The sequence below is a fragment of the Saccharomyces cerevisiae genome, chromosome VII, assembly GCF_000146045.2.
Source record: "Saccharomyces cerevisiae S288C chromosome VII, complete sequence".
NCBI lineage: Eukaryota > Fungi > Ascomycota > Saccharomycetes > Saccharomycetales > Saccharomycetaceae > Saccharomyces > Saccharomyces cerevisiae.
Genome location: NC_001139.9, coordinates 504,532 through 520,995, shown reverse-complemented (window position 1 = coordinate 520,995; position 16,464 = coordinate 504,532). Strand labels below are relative to the sequence as shown.

The following is a 16,464-nucleotide window of genomic DNA, read 5'->3' as shown; positions in this document are numbered from 1 at the left end:
TAAATGGAATAGATAAAAGTATTAAAACAACGTCTCCTTGAAGGAGAACTATACATAAGATATGAAATAAGTAGGTATCGTTATAAGTTTATAAGGTTATGCAAGCGGAGAAAGTCTCTGCAGACATTGCTATCAAACTTCGTTCCAACCCAGGGAGTTTTGGCTAGCAATTGGTCTTGAAATTTTTGGTATGGAACTCGATGTATTGTGCCTGGTTGGAGTTGAGTCATTATTTGTCAACCCGTGACCATAGTAACTATCATCCATCCAATTTTGAATTCGCATAGATTGTGTTATGGATTCTTGAACGCTCATTCTCTTTTCATTATTGTAATTTTTCTCTCCACCAAATTCACTTGAACTGATACTGGAAATTTCTGGGTTCTTGATAATTTCTTGACTTTGAATCCGCCTTCTTATGATATACTTGAAAGCAAAAATCATGAATAAAATATATAAGCATCCACCAACAACAACGCCGATAACTAAACCAATGATTTTTTTCTTTGATTTGCTAGAAGTGGATACGTTGGAGTTAGATTTGGATGAATATTCCAAAGTACCGGCATCTTGATAGGAATTTCCGGAAGATGAAGACACACCGGAGTTCGAATTAGATCCTGAACCTGAAGATCCTGAGTTCGAATTACTGGAGGAGGATCCGTCCGAAGATCCGCCAGAGTTGCTGTTACTATCGTGTAAGAGGCCCGTTAGCGGTATTGAGGAATCAACCATTGCAGCCATAGATTTTGCTGTACCCATTCCATCCGTGTAAAAAGCGCTTGAAGAGTTGGTAATTAGATTTGACAGCTCCTCTATTTCTGCAGTTGGAAAGTATACTTCAGCAACACTTACTAAGTAGTTGAGTGAGTCATCCTGTAATGGCACTATTTGTAGTACCGTAATGTTTGTGAATACGTTCTTAAAAGGTGTGTTCAGAGCTTCAGGCAAGTATCCGAAGATTTGAGCCGATGATTTTGGTTCTGATACAACAAATTCGTAGTTCAAAGCTTTTTTGAACCCTATTGTGATTAGGGTGTAGCCCTCAGGCTCGGGAACTTGTGTCGCGGCTGCAATTGCATGGGGCAAAGTCATAGTTTGTGTTCCTCCAACGGTAGAAGATGCAGTGGATGCAGCTTCTGGTGCCTGCGTGATTAACTCAGTTGGAATCCACCAATTGTTGTCACTTGAAGTGACCAGACTAAACGTACTGGAACTGTTAGTCGTTGATGGTTCTAAAACGGTCGTCGATTCCGTTGTTAAACTCGTCTGTACATTAGTATTTGTAGCAACCTGACTTAAAGAGGATGTTGATGGTGTAAGCAACAGAGAGGATGCCTTTGAAGATGGGGTTGGCGTAGACGTTGCCACTTCCAATGGAGCGGAAGCAGAACTGCTGTTTGCGTCGGTAAAAGATAGAGTTGTGGATTGAGTAGCCGCGGTTGTCTGGATGCTATGGTATTCGGAAGCTGTTGCATTGATTGAGCTAGTAATCTCAGAAGCTTGTTGGCTAACAGAACTACTTTCAGAAAGCGCTCCATGAGTGGAAATGGTGAAACGTTGGGAGGATGTAGTGGTGGGCTGTAGTGAGCTAGATGTTTGAGAAACGGACGACCTTGAACTTGTAGAAGGCACCGGAGTGTCTGAGACTTGAGAAACGGACGATCTGGAACTTGTAGAAGGTACTGACGTGTCTGAAACTTGAGAAACGGACGAACTTGAAGTTGTATAAGAAACCGGTGTGTCTGAAACTTGAGAAACAGATGAACTTGAAGTTGTATAAGAAACTGGTGTGTCTGAAACTTGAGAAACAGACGAACTTGAAGTTGTATAAGAAACCGGTGTGTCTGAAACTTGAGAAACAGACGAACTTGAAGTTGTATAAGAAACTGGTGTGTCTGAAACTTGAGAAACAGACGAACTTGAAGTTGTATAAGACACCGATGTGTCTGAAACCTGAGAAAGTATACCAGTGGATGATATAGTGTACTGAGATGATGAGCTTGCAGAATTCATTTGAGTTGTCGTCTGAGAGGGTGAGAATTCGCTGGAAATCGAAGAAGGCATTTGAACTAAAACAGAGCTGGTAGAAAAACCTTGACTAGATGTTTCACTTCCTTCTGTTGTTGAAGACGATGCGAATGAGGAAGTTTGCAATGCAGTTGTGCTTTGTGAATAACTTACCTGGGAAGTTTCCGCAGATGTAGATGATATGAGGGATGAGGCCTCTGTAGATGCACCACCTGCAGTGGTATAGGGTGAAGTTGTAGAAACAGAACTGCTAGCTAGCACAGCTGAAGTGCTTGTAGCTTGAGACTCCGAAAGCAAACTTGAAGTGGATGGAGGCTGTGATTGCAAATTTCCTGCCATATAAGTAGACGAGGAGCCCGACAGTGTTGCAGAAGCTGTAGATGCAGCGGATTCCTCAGAACTGCCAGTACTACTTGAATATACTATAGTTGATGAAGAGGGATTGGTCATGCTAGAGCCACCTGCTTGCAGTGAAGTATAAGAAAAGGATGAACTAACTACACTTGGAGCACTGGTGCTAGCAACATCTGAGGAACTTTGTGATGGAACAAAAGATACCGAAGGGCTAACAACGCTAAAACTGCTGGAAGTACTTGCTTGTTCTGAGGCTGACAACAGCGGTATGCTTGCTGTACTGGAGACGCCATAATCTGTAAGGTCTGAACTCGACGCAGAGGAGCTAGCTAAACTTGAGCTATCCAAAGTAGTAGACTGTAGCGAAGTAGTTGATAATAATGAACTCATTGTGCTCGAGGCACTGGCACCATATACCTCTGTTGAACTTTGAAATGCGAGGGCAGATGCGGATTGCGCTACCGAAACTACGCTCCCTGAGGTACTAGTTTGCGGTGGAATATCAGAAAAGGATGAACTAACTACATTTGCAGTACTGGAGCTAGCAACGTCTGAGGAACTCTGTGATGGAACAAAAGATACCGATGGGCTAACAATGCTGAAACTGTTGGAAGTACTTGTTTGTAAAAAAGGAGCCGATAATAATGCGCTCACTGTTGATGAAACATCGGAACCATCAACTTCTGTAGATGTTAACGAAAAGGTTTCTGACATAGTTGGATTATCTGTGCTGCTTGAGCTAGCTATTTGTCCTGCGGCGCTCATGCTCACTACAGGTGAGGCGCTTGAGCCATCAACGTCTGTTGAACTTACTGGTAGAGCTGCTGATGCAGTGGTAAAACTGCTTGATTCACTTGTTTGCAGTGGGGCAGCTGATAGCGATATATCGGTAGTAGTTGGAGAACTAGGGCTACTGAAATCCGCCGAACTTTGTACTAAAATTTCACTAGAACTACTAAAATCTGCTGAACTTTGCACCGGAATGGCACCAGCAGTCGAAGTTTGGTCAAAACTTTCTGAACTATCGGTGGTTGTTAGGGAGGCAGAAATAGGGTTTGCTGACGAAAATACGTTATCAGCTGCGGACATCGTACTAGTGGAAATAAGTGGAGTGTCCGAAGTGAGAGGTGCACTCGTTGTAGTCTCTATGTTACTTGTAGTTGTGAAAGGGATAGAATTAGCACTCGTATCAATGGGAACACTGGCAGTGGAGACATCAGAAGCTGCATTTACACTAGAAGCAGCAAAATCGGCCGATGTACTGAAGGTTGGCGCATAGTAGCTTGTCGTACTGGTAGATGGCAGTTGATTAGTAGACGCGCTCCAAGAGTTTTGATTAACGGCATAGTCGGATTCTTGACTGGCATATGACACAGAAGTCTGGGAAGTGGAGCTCGCATCATACCAAGTAGATGGGAGGGAAGAGATTGTGGCACTCACTATTGTTGCAGACTGGTGCGAATGAACACCTTGAGAATAGGCTGTTACCAAAGAGGTGGTGGAACTATCCTGAGAAGCTTCATTGGTGAAAGAAACTTGACCTTGACTCTCGCTTTGGCTCTGAGCTTGTTGCGTTCCATTGCCGAATATAAAGTCGAAGGGGCTGGCCCGGGCCAATGACCCACTAATTACAAGGGTCGATAGGAGACAAGCGAATGGAAACTGCATAGATGGGTATAATTAGGAAGCCTAATGAAAAGTCAATAAAAATAGGAAACGAGGTGGAAGCCAGCTAGAGATGAACAGAATACACAATAAGTCGTTAAAGGAATGAATAATATTTTCACAAATATTTTGGTCGGTTGGAACGAGCCGAAGTCAGATGCTTTTAGTTCTTCTAAGAGAGAGCTTATTACTTCTGGAAAAAAAGAAAAAAATGGTAAAAAACAGGTAAGATTATTTTAGCAATATTATGGGGTCCCTTGGTGAGGTCGAATAGTTTTGGTAATCTATTATAAATGTAAAAATGCAGGAAATAAAGAACTTGGTACTATGGAAATGTATAAAAGTTATATATATCAGCACGAAGATGAGATAGTAAAAAAACACCCACTGGTGCTATTTTGATCTGGCAACGCCCGACGTGTCTAGCCACTTGCTGCAAAACGCCCCGAAACGGTAATTTGTTTTCGTGTCTTCGCCTGTTTCAGAGCGAGCCTTTCCCTTTTGGGACGCGCGCCAAGGCCCTTCTGTTTCAGGTCCCCAAGCGAAATTCTTTACGACTCCACAGTCTATCAGCTATCGTTTCCCCGTCCTCGTCGAAAGTCTCCCTTAGCTCATTTAAAAGGGCCTGTTTGCTCTGGTTCACGCGGATGTTCTCAAGAATGTATTCCACCAGCTCGTCCTCGTAGACGCCGAGGAATTCACGCACCAGTTCGTCCACGTAGCGCGATTCCTTCAGATTAGTTAGTCTTATGTTCAGTTCATCTGCTGTAAATGGCAAACGGTCCTCTGCCGCGCTTCTCTCGGAGGGTTTTGTTGGAGGTAGCTCGCTCTCTCTGTATCCCTCGTCTTCGCTAGAGCTTTCAACTGAGTGATCAATAGCCTTCTTAAAGTCGAATTTGATCTTGACGTGTTCTGAGCTCTCAGACACATTCTTGTCCGCGTTATAGTTCTCGCTCTTCACAGTGCCTTCAGGAAGGGTGATGGCGGCAGCCTTCCCTGCAGATATGGCCTTACCATCCGATAGTTGTATAGGCGCCAGTTCCTTTGCATTTCCATTTTTAGCTCTATCCTCTTCGTCCCTTCTTTCCTCTTGCTCCTTGAAAGATCTATGGTGGTCGTAATGAACGTCGTTGGCAAGGTGTAATAGCTCCTTCAAATATAATGAGCGATTTTTCTCCAAATGTTCCTCATAGTTTTCAGCACTCATGATATCAGCCCTAATGGATTTTATCTTAGGCTCTGTATTGGAATGTAATTGGTGTAACATATCCTCATATCTACGATTTGATTCTTCCAGGTCTCTTTCTTCTTTTCTCTTCTCTAAGGCAAGGTCGTCTTCAGTGTCATCCTCCTCATCTTCATCTTCCATATTAGTATCCTCCTCCTCTGTATTGGCGCTCCCTTTGGCTCCTGAGTGGTTTTTCCTTATTTGATCAAAAACTTTTTGCATTTGGTGTCTTTGACGCCTACTTTCCTCGTACGTACTTTTCATTTTTTTTTCTTTCTCTATACTGACAACTTTTGTCCTAAATTCTATTATATCCTTGCACAATTGGTCCAAAGCATCCGATGGCAAATCACTTAAAGTGTTTGTATCCACTTTGTATTGTGTGGAAGAGTCATCCAACTGTTCTTTCTTTGAATTTCTTTCGTCTGTTTGATCTTCAATGTTTTTGAAAACAGAATAAAATTCGCTAGCCTTTTCTGGCTTAACACTCGGTATAGTTCCTGTTCGGTCTTCGACATATTCTTTTGTGTTCAAATCCAAGTGTAACTCAATCTTGAAATCCTCATGTAGCTTTCTAATAAACGCGAATAAGGCTTTGCAGTAGTTCAGCGTATTAACAAATGCCTCATCTTCATCAACCTTACTGAATCTTATAAAAATGTCCTGGGTATCTAAAAACGAAGAAAAAGAAGACCAAGCTTCTACTTTCAATGCGGAATTGCTTTGAGTTTCAGTCAACGCTAAATTCAAACAGTGGTCTAGCAATGATTCTATCTGTCCGCGAGAAAATGATGAAGAGACACCTTGTAAAGATACTGTATGAATCTGTTGGTCTAAGGAAATGGGAAGAAATTGTTTGAGCTCTTGGTAACGGGAAGAGCTTGTGGCGCACTTGTTAGCACTATTGTTATCTGCTATTGAAGCCTCTTTGTCTTTATTCAAACCAGTATTCTGGTCAGAATTGTGTATACTCCCATCATCGTTGCTATTTAGCAGTGTCTCTGATAAGCTGTTTCTGGCGTCAACTATATGTTTTAATGAGTCCTGAAAACGTTGTAGATCATTTTTGAGGATAGGGATGAACCCACTTTTGGCAGAATCACTTTTCCAACCCTCCTGTGATGACAAATACAGCTGCGGTGATACAAATACAATATCCCTCATGTTCTGTAAATCGACGTACTCTTAAGGAACTTTTATGAGCTTGATTTTGGTCCTGGTCTGTTTTTGTTCTTGATCTATCTAATTACTTTTGCACTTTTTAGCGGGCATCATTACCACGGAAAGTAGCAAAAAATGTAGCAGCGAAAACTGCTTTTTTATATTTGTTCCTACAATTTAATAGAAGATAACTCAGTACTGATTTATACATCTATGTTAGATATTTATTACTTCTTCTAATGACACGTCGTGATCGATTTCTTTAGCTTCTTTCCAGAATTTACTTAGGTGTCTTGAACCGCTGTCGCATGCAATAATCACAATGTTTGAGCCGTGAGGAAGCGTTTTTGCAACCTGAATAGCGGCTACCGCATTAATAGCTGTACTACTCCCCACGAATAGCCCGTCGTTTACCGATAGGTATTTTGCCATTCTAATGGCTTGATTATCGTTGACTCGTATTGATTCATCAATAAACTTTTCGCCCATATGAAAATTATGAGTGATTCTGTTTAACCCAATCCCTTCTACGATAGTGTCAACTTGATGCCTTCTTCTAGTACCTTCCTTCTCTACATAGTCATACATCACGCCATAGTTGACTCTATTATAAAAGCCAGATCCTTGTGGATCCGCTAGAACGACATGGCAAGGTATCTTTGCTCTTTCCTTTAAGAATTTTGCCACACCAGTTATGGTGCCACCAGTACCGCAGCCAGCAATGAATGCGTCAATATTTCCCTTAGTTTGATGGGCAATTTCTGGGCCTGTGGTCTGGTAATGTACTTTCCAGTTGGCTTCGTTTTCGAACTGATCGGCAAAAACTGCTCTTATTCCATTACCACTCTTCTTTAGTTCATTACATGCCTTTTTGGCGGCATTTACGTATTGGTTTGGATCGACAATACTAGCGGGCTTAACCTTATTAACAGTAGCACCGAGGCTTTCTAGTAATGCCAATTTTTCTAGCGATGTGTCATCGGGCAAAGAAATGTGTGCCCTATAACCCAACGCATTACAGACCACTGCTATAGAGATACCAGTCGACCCACTTGTTCCTTCAAATACCCAGCCAGGTTCACCTCTGACGAGCTCGCCTAATTCCTCAGCCGTCTTTATGATGTTTAAAGCCACTCTATCCTTAGCACTTCCTGCTGGGTTGCATAACTCCAACTTAGCGTAAATGTTAACTCCAGTAGCCTTGGTAAGAGATCTGATCTTAACCAGAGGAGTGTTTCCTATGAGTTCTTCAACGCCTTCTTTTGGACGTGGAATATCGCGTGTTTTGAACAGCTTATAGTATTTGTATGATGCATACGCGCCAATTAGGACGGAAGCGATGGATATGCATTCACGCCAGGCCAGACTGACAGAAGTCTTATTTTGAGAACAGGACATAAAGGATGTTTTGGTATATTCCGATTGATAGGGCTATTATGCAGTATTATACGGCATTGTTACTTCAAATATTACAAGACTTTTAAGTTACTATAGACGTGCAAAATTCAATATAGATCATTACCCGCATTAATAGTAACGCGAGTAGATCAAGTATCTTCGGATTCTGTATTTTATAAGCTAATTTTGCTGATTTACGTATACGATTCACTGGAATGTTTGTCTGAAAGGTTTTCCTTATGAAACTTACCGCTGGTGTGGTTATATTATAATTATTAAGTGTTAAAATAAATGTTTGACATTGTTCACATGATTGTTGCTCTGCTGTAAACATTTTAAATCGTGCATCCAGGAACTTTTTTTCTATGCACCTTGAAGAGGAAAGTGGTAAATTTGAACTGCTGCAGTATCAGAGTTGTAATAAACTCACTCTTTGCTATCCAAGACCTGCTTGACCGGTTCACTTTGATTAATGTATAGATTATACTCTTGGATGTAACGGATGACAGAGTTTGGAAGAAGATATTGAACTGACATTCCACGTCTGATGAAAAGCCGCACTTTCGTAGAGGAAATATCATTGTAAATAAGTTGTTTGATAATAAGGATATTTCTTCTGTGTTCATACATGATATCATGGGAAAGCAAGAAGGACCTAACATCAGAACCAGTCCTTTCCACGATCAAACATCCATAATTACCCAAAATATGGTGCAGGTCTGAATCAGCCCACACATGAGGCTCGCCCATGGATTCGATAAGATCACCGCCTGCCAATAACATGATTTTTACGCCCATTTTTTCACCATCTACAGTCATGATTCCACCTCTCTTGATATTTATTTCATGATTGAAATGGTCCAAGACTTTTGCTGTCCTTGTATAACTTGATTGTAAAGATTCCCAGGCATCAACCATTAACCAAGATGATGTCCGCTCGCATGCTAATTCGCACATGCGGACACGATGATAAGCTGGGGCTAACCCTCGCTTTTGATAGTTATCACTTACTGGAGAAAAATAACCACCAACCACTTCAAAACGCGTTTGCTCATTGATATCATCTAAAGCCATTTCAAACATTCTCAAATGTAGGTATGTTATGGGAGAAAATGATCCACAAGCAACGATGATCAGAGGCAGTTTTTCAGGATCTTGTAACTTTTTCGTCAATCTGTGTACAGGAAATTCGTAATCTTCAATAGTTCTGGCTTGTCTTACAATTGTGTGAGGAACTTCTTCCAAATCAGCAATTTGGCTCTTCAGTACCCCCAAATTCCCAGTCATCGTAACATCCTGTAGAGTAGCGTCAATTCCATTCGATTGCCCTTCACTTTCCTCCTCCGATGATACATCCCGAGATAGTGGCTGGAAGTCACTAGTATTTAATGGAATATGGTCCATTCGGTTGCTTGAGTTGGCGTTTTTTTTCCTTGACGACAGGGTTTTGTAAATGTCGAGATTGAAAGGAGCATCGATCGAAGAATTATAATCAGCTAAAACATATGGAACTATGGGTCCAGATTTTGGTATCGTATGTGTTGGATCTGGCGGTGGTTGTAGTTCTTCATTTGGCTGTGGCGGTTTAAAATCGGGTGCTTTGGTGGGATCCATTACGTAATAAGTGCACTTTTTCTTGCCTTCTCCACTTTAAACTCTCTCTCTCTCTCTACTTAACAGTGGAGGAACAGTGACTAAGGTAGAGTATGATTGTACTATAACTTACAGTCTACTGTCGTCACGCTGGGTCAATTTACATTGTTATTTTTCTTGGAGACGACACCGTCACATATGGACAGCGAGTATGGTAGATGGTATAAGCAAAAAATGGCCAGAAACAGGCGATTATTTGGTAAAACGTAAAGATTGATCAAGACGATAAGTTTGAGAGATTGTGAAGCTAAATAAAATCGTATTGCGAGTATTTTACATTCCATATACGAATAGTACGATATCCATGTGGGGTGCGACTCAGAGACTTTCTATTACCCGTCTTTCAAAAAGAAATGAGATACGTTGATCCTGCTTTTAACAATTTCGAATCGTTTGCGTAATTATATGACTTGCTCCGGTGTATAAATAAATAAAGTACATTCTTGGTACTCCTGAACCTAGCCTGGAGTAACTCGGAATAATACACCATTGACACCAAAAGAATGGGATTAAAGAAATTTTTTAAGATTAAGCCTCCAGAGGAAGCGACACCAGAACAGAACAAGGATACTTTGATGGAACTGGGTATTAGTGTCAAAAACCCTAGCAAGAAAAGAAAAGAGAAATTTGCCGCCTACGGTAAATTTGCAAATGATAAAGCTGAAGATAAGGTATACGCGCCACCAGGTTATGAGCAGTATGCTAGGCCACAGGATGAACTTGAGGATTTGAATGCTTCTCCCTTAGATGCCAATGCTAACGAGGCAACTGCTGGTTCTAATAGAGGTTCAAGTGGCACGCAAGATCTCGGAAATGGAGCAGAATCCAATTCTATGCAAGATCCGTACGCTATCGAAAATGATGATTACCGATATGATGACGATCCTTATGCAAGGTTTCAAGCTAATAAAAGTAATGGGAGAGGTAGCGTCAATGCTGCGCCTTATGGTGATTATGGAGGGGGGTACAATGGCACATCTCTGAATTCATATAATAACGATGGCCCGTATAGTAACCAAAATACTTCAAACAGCTGGGTGAATGCGAATGGCCGTAATAGTTTAAATCATTCAAACAGCACTTTAAACGTAGGGCCTTCGAGGCAAACAAGGCAACCGCCGGTTTCAACGTCGACCAACAGCTTATCGCTTGACCAAAGAAGTCCCTTAGCAAACCCGATGCAAGAAAAGAGAAATCCTTACGCTGATATGAATAGTTATGGCGGGGCGTATGACTCCAATACTAATAGATCTAGCGGTACTCGACAAGGAAGCTCCAAGAATGCAAATCCATACGCCTCTATGGCGAACGACTCATATAGTAATGGAAATTTGAACAGGTCTGCAAATCCATATTCTAGTAGAAGTGTGCGTCAACCGCAATCGCAACAAGCTCCAATGACTTATACGCCCTCTTTTATTGCTTCTGATGAAGCAGCACGCAATAGTGAAGTTGATTTAAATGAAGAACCTAGAACAGGTGAATTTGATTTTGAAGAAGTTTATGCTGACAAGTCTGCAGAAAATAGAGCGGCATTAGATGAGCCTGATTTGAATGCAGTAATGACGAATGAAGATTCAATAGATTTAAATGCGTCCGAAGTTGATCATAGTTCAAGACAGCAGCAGCAGCAACAGTGGTTCATGGATGAGCAGCAACAGCAACAGCAACACTTTAACGCAACAAATAACCAATATGGAGATCAAAGGGGTTACAAAACATTTGAAGAAATACAAAAAGAAGAGGAGGCTCGCCAGCAGCAGGAAGAAGATGAAGCAGTAGATGAAATCAAGCAGGAGATCAAATTTACGAAACAGAGTTCCGTAGCCTCTACTAGAAATACACTAAAAATGGCTCAAGACGCCGAAAGAGCAGGTATGAACACATTGGGTATGCTGGGTCATCAAAGTGAACAATTGAATAACGTAGAAGGAAACTTAGATTTAATGAAGGTGCAAAATAAAGTTGCAGATGAAAAAGTTGCAGAACTAAAAAAATTGAACCGTAGTATATTGGCTGTCCATGTTTCTAATCCGTTTAATTCCAAGAGAAGGAGAAGGGAGAGGGAAGAGCAGCTGAAGAATAGGAAAATTGAAGAAAAATTAATGAGAGAGCAAACAAGTCAACAATTGTCTCAGTCCACTCAAAGAATAGAGGGTGCTATGAACGCAAATAATAACATAAGTGAGGTGCGGGAAAGATATCAGAGGAAGAATGTTCTAGAAAAGGCAAAGAGATATCAGTTTGAGAATGATGAAGAAGATGACGAAATGGAATTGGAAATTGATAGGAATTTGGACCAGATTCAGCAGGTTAGCAACAGATTGAAGAAAATGGCCTTGACCACTGGTAAAGAATTAGACTCTCAGCAAAAACGTCTCAACAACATTGAGGAAAGCACTGATGATCTAGATATCAATCTCCATATGAATACCAACAGGTTGGCAGGTATCAGATAGAATATGCCTGTAAAAACTATGTAATATATCACAAGTAACAACATTTCATCACCATTACTACCATTATGTAGAAATTTATGAGCAAAGACAAATAAGTAAAGAAAAAGACATTGATATAATATAAGAGTATGCTTTCTTCATTTTAATGTTTGGTTGTGAATTGAAAGAATACCATTCGGGCACGCAATAGTTATGAACTTAACCGAGCTCAAATAATTTAAAGATAAAAGATAAAAGATAAAAGATAAAAGACAAAAGAAAATTCATAGCCCATGTTGAAGTATCCCAGCGGGAAATGTTGCTATCCAACAGAAAGTACCAAGCCAGTTTCAAAAAGGTACAGAATTAAGTGATGCTATCCGTCCCACAACTAATTTTCTCCAGCGGAGGAAATATACGCGGAGGGGGGGAGGAAAACCTCTCAGTAAGCAATGAAGGGATAGATAATGGGGGCGCGCCTGCCTAGCTTAGGCTAAGAAACTCCTTCGAAAACAGGGGGCTGCGAGCGCAGAAGCGAACACTTGTCATTTGTATAAAAGGACTATTTATAAGTTTGCTTTTTGTCACTCTCTTGGCCCTAATTACCCATACTATTGTAACAATTGTTGTGTAAACTCAATTATACAAATAAACGAACAATCAACAGTAACAAACCGCTCAAGTGTACAACCAATCAGAAAAAATGACGAGAACAAACAAGTGGACCGAACGTGAAGGAAAGGCTGATCCAAAGTACTTTTCGCACACTGGTAACTACGGTGAATCTCCAAATCACATCAAGAAGCAAGGTTCCGGCAAGGGTAATTGGGGTAAGCCAGGCGATGAGATTGATGACTTAATTGATAATGGTGAAATACCCCCAGTGTTCAAGAAAGATAGAAGAGGCTCAAATTTGCAATCGCATGAACAAAAGTTTGAAAACGTCCAAAAGGAATGAGGGCGTTTTCAAGATAAAAAAAGGTTTTTTGATCTCTGAAGGATAGTGGCCTTCTCCACTGATTTATATGCATCTATAGGTATATACTTGCATGCCTACTTCATGACTTATGTAATACAGTTTTCTTACATCCATTTAATTTACGTTCGAAGAAGTTTTCAACATTTGTTTATATGGACATTCCCTTTTTTTGGTTCCTCGCAATGTAAACCTCCCTTTGCGATTCCACCCTCTTCACAATAAGCTCTTTAGTCAAGTATTCACTGAATTTTCCGGCAGCAGTGAGGACAGCCGTGCCAATATGATACTTCTCGCAGTTATACTGAGACATTGAGGTGGCGTCAGCATCGATAATAACGGCATCAACATATTTACAACTTAAAACGCTCAAGACGCGTTCCTTCATCGTCATAATGGTACTCGAGTAATCGCTTGTGGTAATACCAACAATCAATTTCTTATCGGGGTGAAGATCCATTTTCAGCTTTCTTAACTGATCAATATCCCCCATATGGAATAAGTCAAAATCCCCGTCAACATAAACACAATCTTCTGCATCGAATTTGTATCCACCATTGACCAAGACATTGTCCAAATCCCTCTGAAAGACATAACAATGTTTTGAAACGGCATCTTGGGCGACAGAATAGAAACTCAATTCCTGGGTGGTGGGATAATAATCAGGATGAGTCGGTGGCAAAGATTTTTTCGTCAATATTCTATGTATAATCTCGGTAGTACTTACGCCATATGTTCTTTTAACTACCTTGAAGCGCCCCATCTCTTTCACCAACTTATAGCAGTCTTCTCCATTAGCATCTATGGTGATATCATCACCATGAACAACATATTGGCACTGATATTTATCCATCCAATTGGGATCTGTAACATATGGCGCCGCTTCAACCACTTCCGAACACCACCTATTTGATCTAGTATGCTCATATCTTTCTGAAGAGTTCATTACTGGTGTTCCTTTGTTATGCTGAATATCTTCATCGGTATGCACACCACAGAATAGTTTACCATTTTCTTTTGAAACTGTTCGACGAGCCTGCAAAATGGCTCCCGCATGCCCATGATGTGTGAAATCAAAGCAGCCGTCTATCCAAACTTTATCCGGATCTAAGTTTACCGTCATCCAGTCAGTATATTTCAAGTCCCGATCCTGTAAAGCATTTGTCTCTGGAAAATTGAACAAAGGCTATCAACATCTGCATTCTTGCTTCTTATTTTGGCCGCATGATATCGTGCCACGCGATAACGAAAACAATAGTTCAACAATTAGGCTAAGCTATCGTGGTTGCTGGTATACCATTCTTCAAAAGTTATTAATCTTTTAATACTGGTAATCCATAATCGCGTTCTTTCATCAATCATTATGTTAGCAGCATTCCGGCCTCCTTGAATTTTCGAATGTGCACTACGAGCATGAATGCCTACGCTAGTAACACCAATAGGCCAGGCCACATTGCCGATACTGAGTTTCATATAGGACTGAACGGCTAAATTTATTTCTTTAGGTTGTTGTAAATGATAGAGAACGGTCGCAAGGGAAATAAGTAAATCCGGGGCAAGCTGGTTCCTTCGTAGTTGCAGTAGGAGTGGAAAGAGTGCTTTTTTAGTGTCTAAGAACAGCTCCGGATGATAAGCTTCCAAAGACGCCTTCCAACGAGATAATATTTCGTGAATATATAAATTACATTTCATTGACAAAAGAGGTTTTCCTTCAGTAGAACCAATTTGTGATGGATCAATGATTACAGAGATGGTTTTGTCTTGAGCTATCGCTTCTTGTATCCTTTCTGGCCGATTTTCTAATTTGCTAATGGTGGTCCTAATATCGTCACTCTGATTGTCTGACAGGTTTTCTTCATCTGTACTTTCTTGTTCTACCTGTCGCGGTGTTTCGTCTATGTTTGCGGATTCATGTGGCTGGAATTTCTCAGTGCATGGTGGCTGAACACCTTTAGAGTTGGCCAGCTCTTTCTTCTTCTTAGAAATTTCACCTTTTAAGATACTGGCTAGATCTAGGTCCATTTTATGCTCTTATTACTTGTAGAGGAAAAAACATTGAAGTTCTTTCCATTGGGGCCCTTTCCAAAGGTCGATTCTCTTCTTAACTTTTTCATCTTCCCTTGCGCGAAATGAATAAATTATCAGGCTTGAAATTAGAAGAATAAGACATATGCTGTTGGCTTCAACGCATAACGCAATATTAAGAGTAAAATAGAAGACCAACTTAACACCATGAGCAGTGGTTCAGCAGGGGCACCAGCACTTTCTAATAATTCCACGAACTCTGTCGCGAAGGAGAAATCAGGTAACATTTCCGGTGATGAGTATCTTTCGCAAGAGGAGGAAGTTTTTGACGGTAATGATATTGAGAATAATGAAACCAAAGTTTATGAAGAATCCTTAGATTTGGACTTGGAACGTAGTAATAGACAAGTCTGGTTAGTTAGATTGCCCATGTTTCTAGCAGAGAAATGGAGGGACAGAAACAACTTGCATGGCCAAGAACTGGGTAAAATTAGGATAAACAAGGATGGGAGTAAAATCACACTTCTATTGAATGAAAATGATAACGATTCTATACCGCACGAATATGATTTAGAACTTACAAAGAAAGTAGTAGAAAATGAATATGTTTTCACAGAACAAAATTTAAAGAAATATCAACAACGTAAAAAGGAGTTGGAAGCAGATCCTGAAAAGCAAAGGCAAGCTTACCTGAAGAAGCAAGAACGTGAAGAGGAACTTAAGAAGAAGCAGCAGCAGCAAAAACGTAGAAATAATAGAAAAAAGTTTAATCACAGAGTTATGACAGATAGGGATGGTAGAGATAGATATATACCATATGTGAAGACGATTCCCAAAAAAACCGCCATTGTGGGTACAGTTTGCCACGAATGTCAGGTTATGCCATCAATGAATGATCCTAATTATCACAAGATTGTTGAACAGAGAAGAAATATTGTCAAGCTTAATAATAAGGAAAGGATCACAACTTTGGATGAAACCGTTGGTGTTACGATGAGCCACACAGGTATGTCCATGAGGTCAGACAACTCGAATTTCTTGAAAGTGGGGCGTGAGAAGGCCAAGAGCAATATTAAATCTATTCGTATGCCAAAGAAGGAAATCTTGGATTACTTGTTCAAGTTATTTGATGAGTATGACTACTGGTCCTTGAAGGGGTTGAAGGAACGTACTAGGCAACCTGAAGCACATTTAAAGGAGTGTTTGGATAAAGTTGCCACTCTAGTGAAGAAGGGCCCATATGCATTCAAATACACTTTAAGGCCAGAGTATAAAAAGTTGAAAGAGGAGGAGAGAAAGGCAACCTTAGGTGAACTAGCTGATGAGCAAACAGGTTCCGCTGGAGACAATGCGCAAGGAGACGCGGAGGCTGACTTGGAAGATGAAATAGAAATGGAAGATGTCGTTTAGTTGACAATCAGATTTTCTTCATTAATTTTATATTTACGCAGTTTCTTGAGCCCTATATATACTCTTTTTAAAATTTACAGTTTTGTTTAATTTATTATGTCTCTATTAGTTTTGGCTATCTGTAC

The 16,464-nt window shown here is 40.5% G+C and overlaps 9 protein-coding genes across 9 annotated transcripts, besides 1 other annotated feature; 3 read left to right on the top strand and 6 right to left on the bottom strand.

Annotated features, from left to right (window-relative positions):
- Nucleotides 1–132: 132 nt before the first annotated feature.
- Nucleotides 133–4,053, bottom strand: MSB2 (Msb2p; the record flags this gene model as incomplete). Its single annotated transcript, NM_001181143.3, has 1 exon — nucleotides 133–4,053. One exon carries the CDS (start codon nucleotides 4,051–4,053, stop codon nucleotides 133–135), a length of 3,921 nt encoding a protein of 1,306 aa, NP_011528.3.
- A 526-nt stretch (nucleotides 4,054–4,579) lies between these two features.
- On the bottom strand, nucleotides 4,580–6,442 carry SNU71 (Snu71p; the record flags this gene model as incomplete). Its single annotated transcript, NM_001181142.1, has 1 exon — nucleotides 4,580–6,442. The coding sequence occupies one exon, from the start codon at nucleotides 6,440–6,442 to the stop codon at nucleotides 4,580–4,582; it is 1,863 nt and encodes a 620-aa protein (NP_011527.1).
- A 213-nt stretch (nucleotides 6,443–6,655) lies between these two features.
- MCY1 (putative cysteine synthase) lies at nucleotides 6,656–7,837 on the bottom strand (the record flags this gene model as incomplete). Its single annotated transcript, NM_001181141.1, has 1 exon — nucleotides 6,656–7,837. One exon carries the CDS (start codon nucleotides 7,835–7,837, stop codon nucleotides 6,656–6,658), a length of 1,182 nt encoding a protein of 393 aa, NP_011526.1.
- A 426-nt stretch (nucleotides 7,838–8,263) lies between these two features.
- On the bottom strand, nucleotides 8,264–9,451 carry NMA2 (nicotinamide-nucleotide adenylyltransferase NMA2; the record flags this gene model as incomplete). The annotated part of the gene is made up of 1 exon (NM_001181139.1): nucleotides 8,264–9,451. The coding sequence occupies one exon, from the start codon at nucleotides 9,449–9,451 to the stop codon at nucleotides 8,264–8,266; it is 1,188 nt and encodes a 395-aa protein (NP_011524.1).
- A 542-nt stretch (nucleotides 9,452–9,993) lies between these two features.
- Nucleotides 9,994–11,949, top strand: SEC9 (Sec9p; the record flags this gene model as incomplete). The annotated part of the gene is made up of 1 exon (NM_001181138.3): nucleotides 9,994–11,949. One exon carries the CDS (start codon nucleotides 9,994–9,996, stop codon nucleotides 11,947–11,949), a length of 1,956 nt encoding a protein of 651 aa, NP_011523.3.
- A 69-nt stretch (nucleotides 11,950–12,018) lies between these two features.
- Nucleotides 12,019–12,267: an origin of replication (ARS720; Autonomously Replicating Sequence).
- Nucleotides 12,268–12,631: 364 nt separating this feature from the next.
- Nucleotides 12,632–12,886, top strand: STF2 (ATPase-stabilizing factor family protein; the record flags this gene model as incomplete). Its single annotated transcript, NM_001181137.1, has 1 exon — nucleotides 12,632–12,886. The coding sequence occupies one exon, from the start codon at nucleotides 12,632–12,634 to the stop codon at nucleotides 12,884–12,886; it is 255 nt and encodes an 84-aa protein (NP_011522.1).
- Nucleotides 12,887–13,055: 169 nt separating this feature from the next.
- ECT1 (ethanolamine-phosphate cytidylyltransferase) lies at nucleotides 13,056–14,027 on the bottom strand (the record flags this gene model as incomplete). Its single annotated transcript, NM_001181136.1, has 1 exon — nucleotides 13,056–14,027. The coding sequence occupies one exon, from the start codon at nucleotides 14,025–14,027 to the stop codon at nucleotides 13,056–13,058; it is 972 nt and encodes a 323-aa protein (NP_011521.1).
- Nucleotides 14,028–14,170: 143 nt separating this feature from the next.
- Nucleotides 14,171–14,926, bottom strand: PRP18 (mRNA splicing protein PRP18; the record flags this gene model as incomplete). Its single annotated transcript, NM_001181135.1, has 1 exon — nucleotides 14,171–14,926. The coding sequence occupies one exon, from the start codon at nucleotides 14,924–14,926 to the stop codon at nucleotides 14,171–14,173; it is 756 nt and encodes a 251-aa protein (NP_011520.2).
- A 210-nt stretch (nucleotides 14,927–15,136) lies between these two features.
- TFG2 (transcription factor IIF subunit TFG2) lies at nucleotides 15,137–16,339 on the top strand (the record flags this gene model as incomplete). The annotated part of the gene is made up of 1 exon (NM_001181134.3): nucleotides 15,137–16,339. One exon carries the CDS (start codon nucleotides 15,137–15,139, stop codon nucleotides 16,337–16,339), a length of 1,203 nt encoding a protein of 400 aa, NP_011519.3.
- Nucleotides 16,340–16,464: the final 125 nt, after the last annotated feature.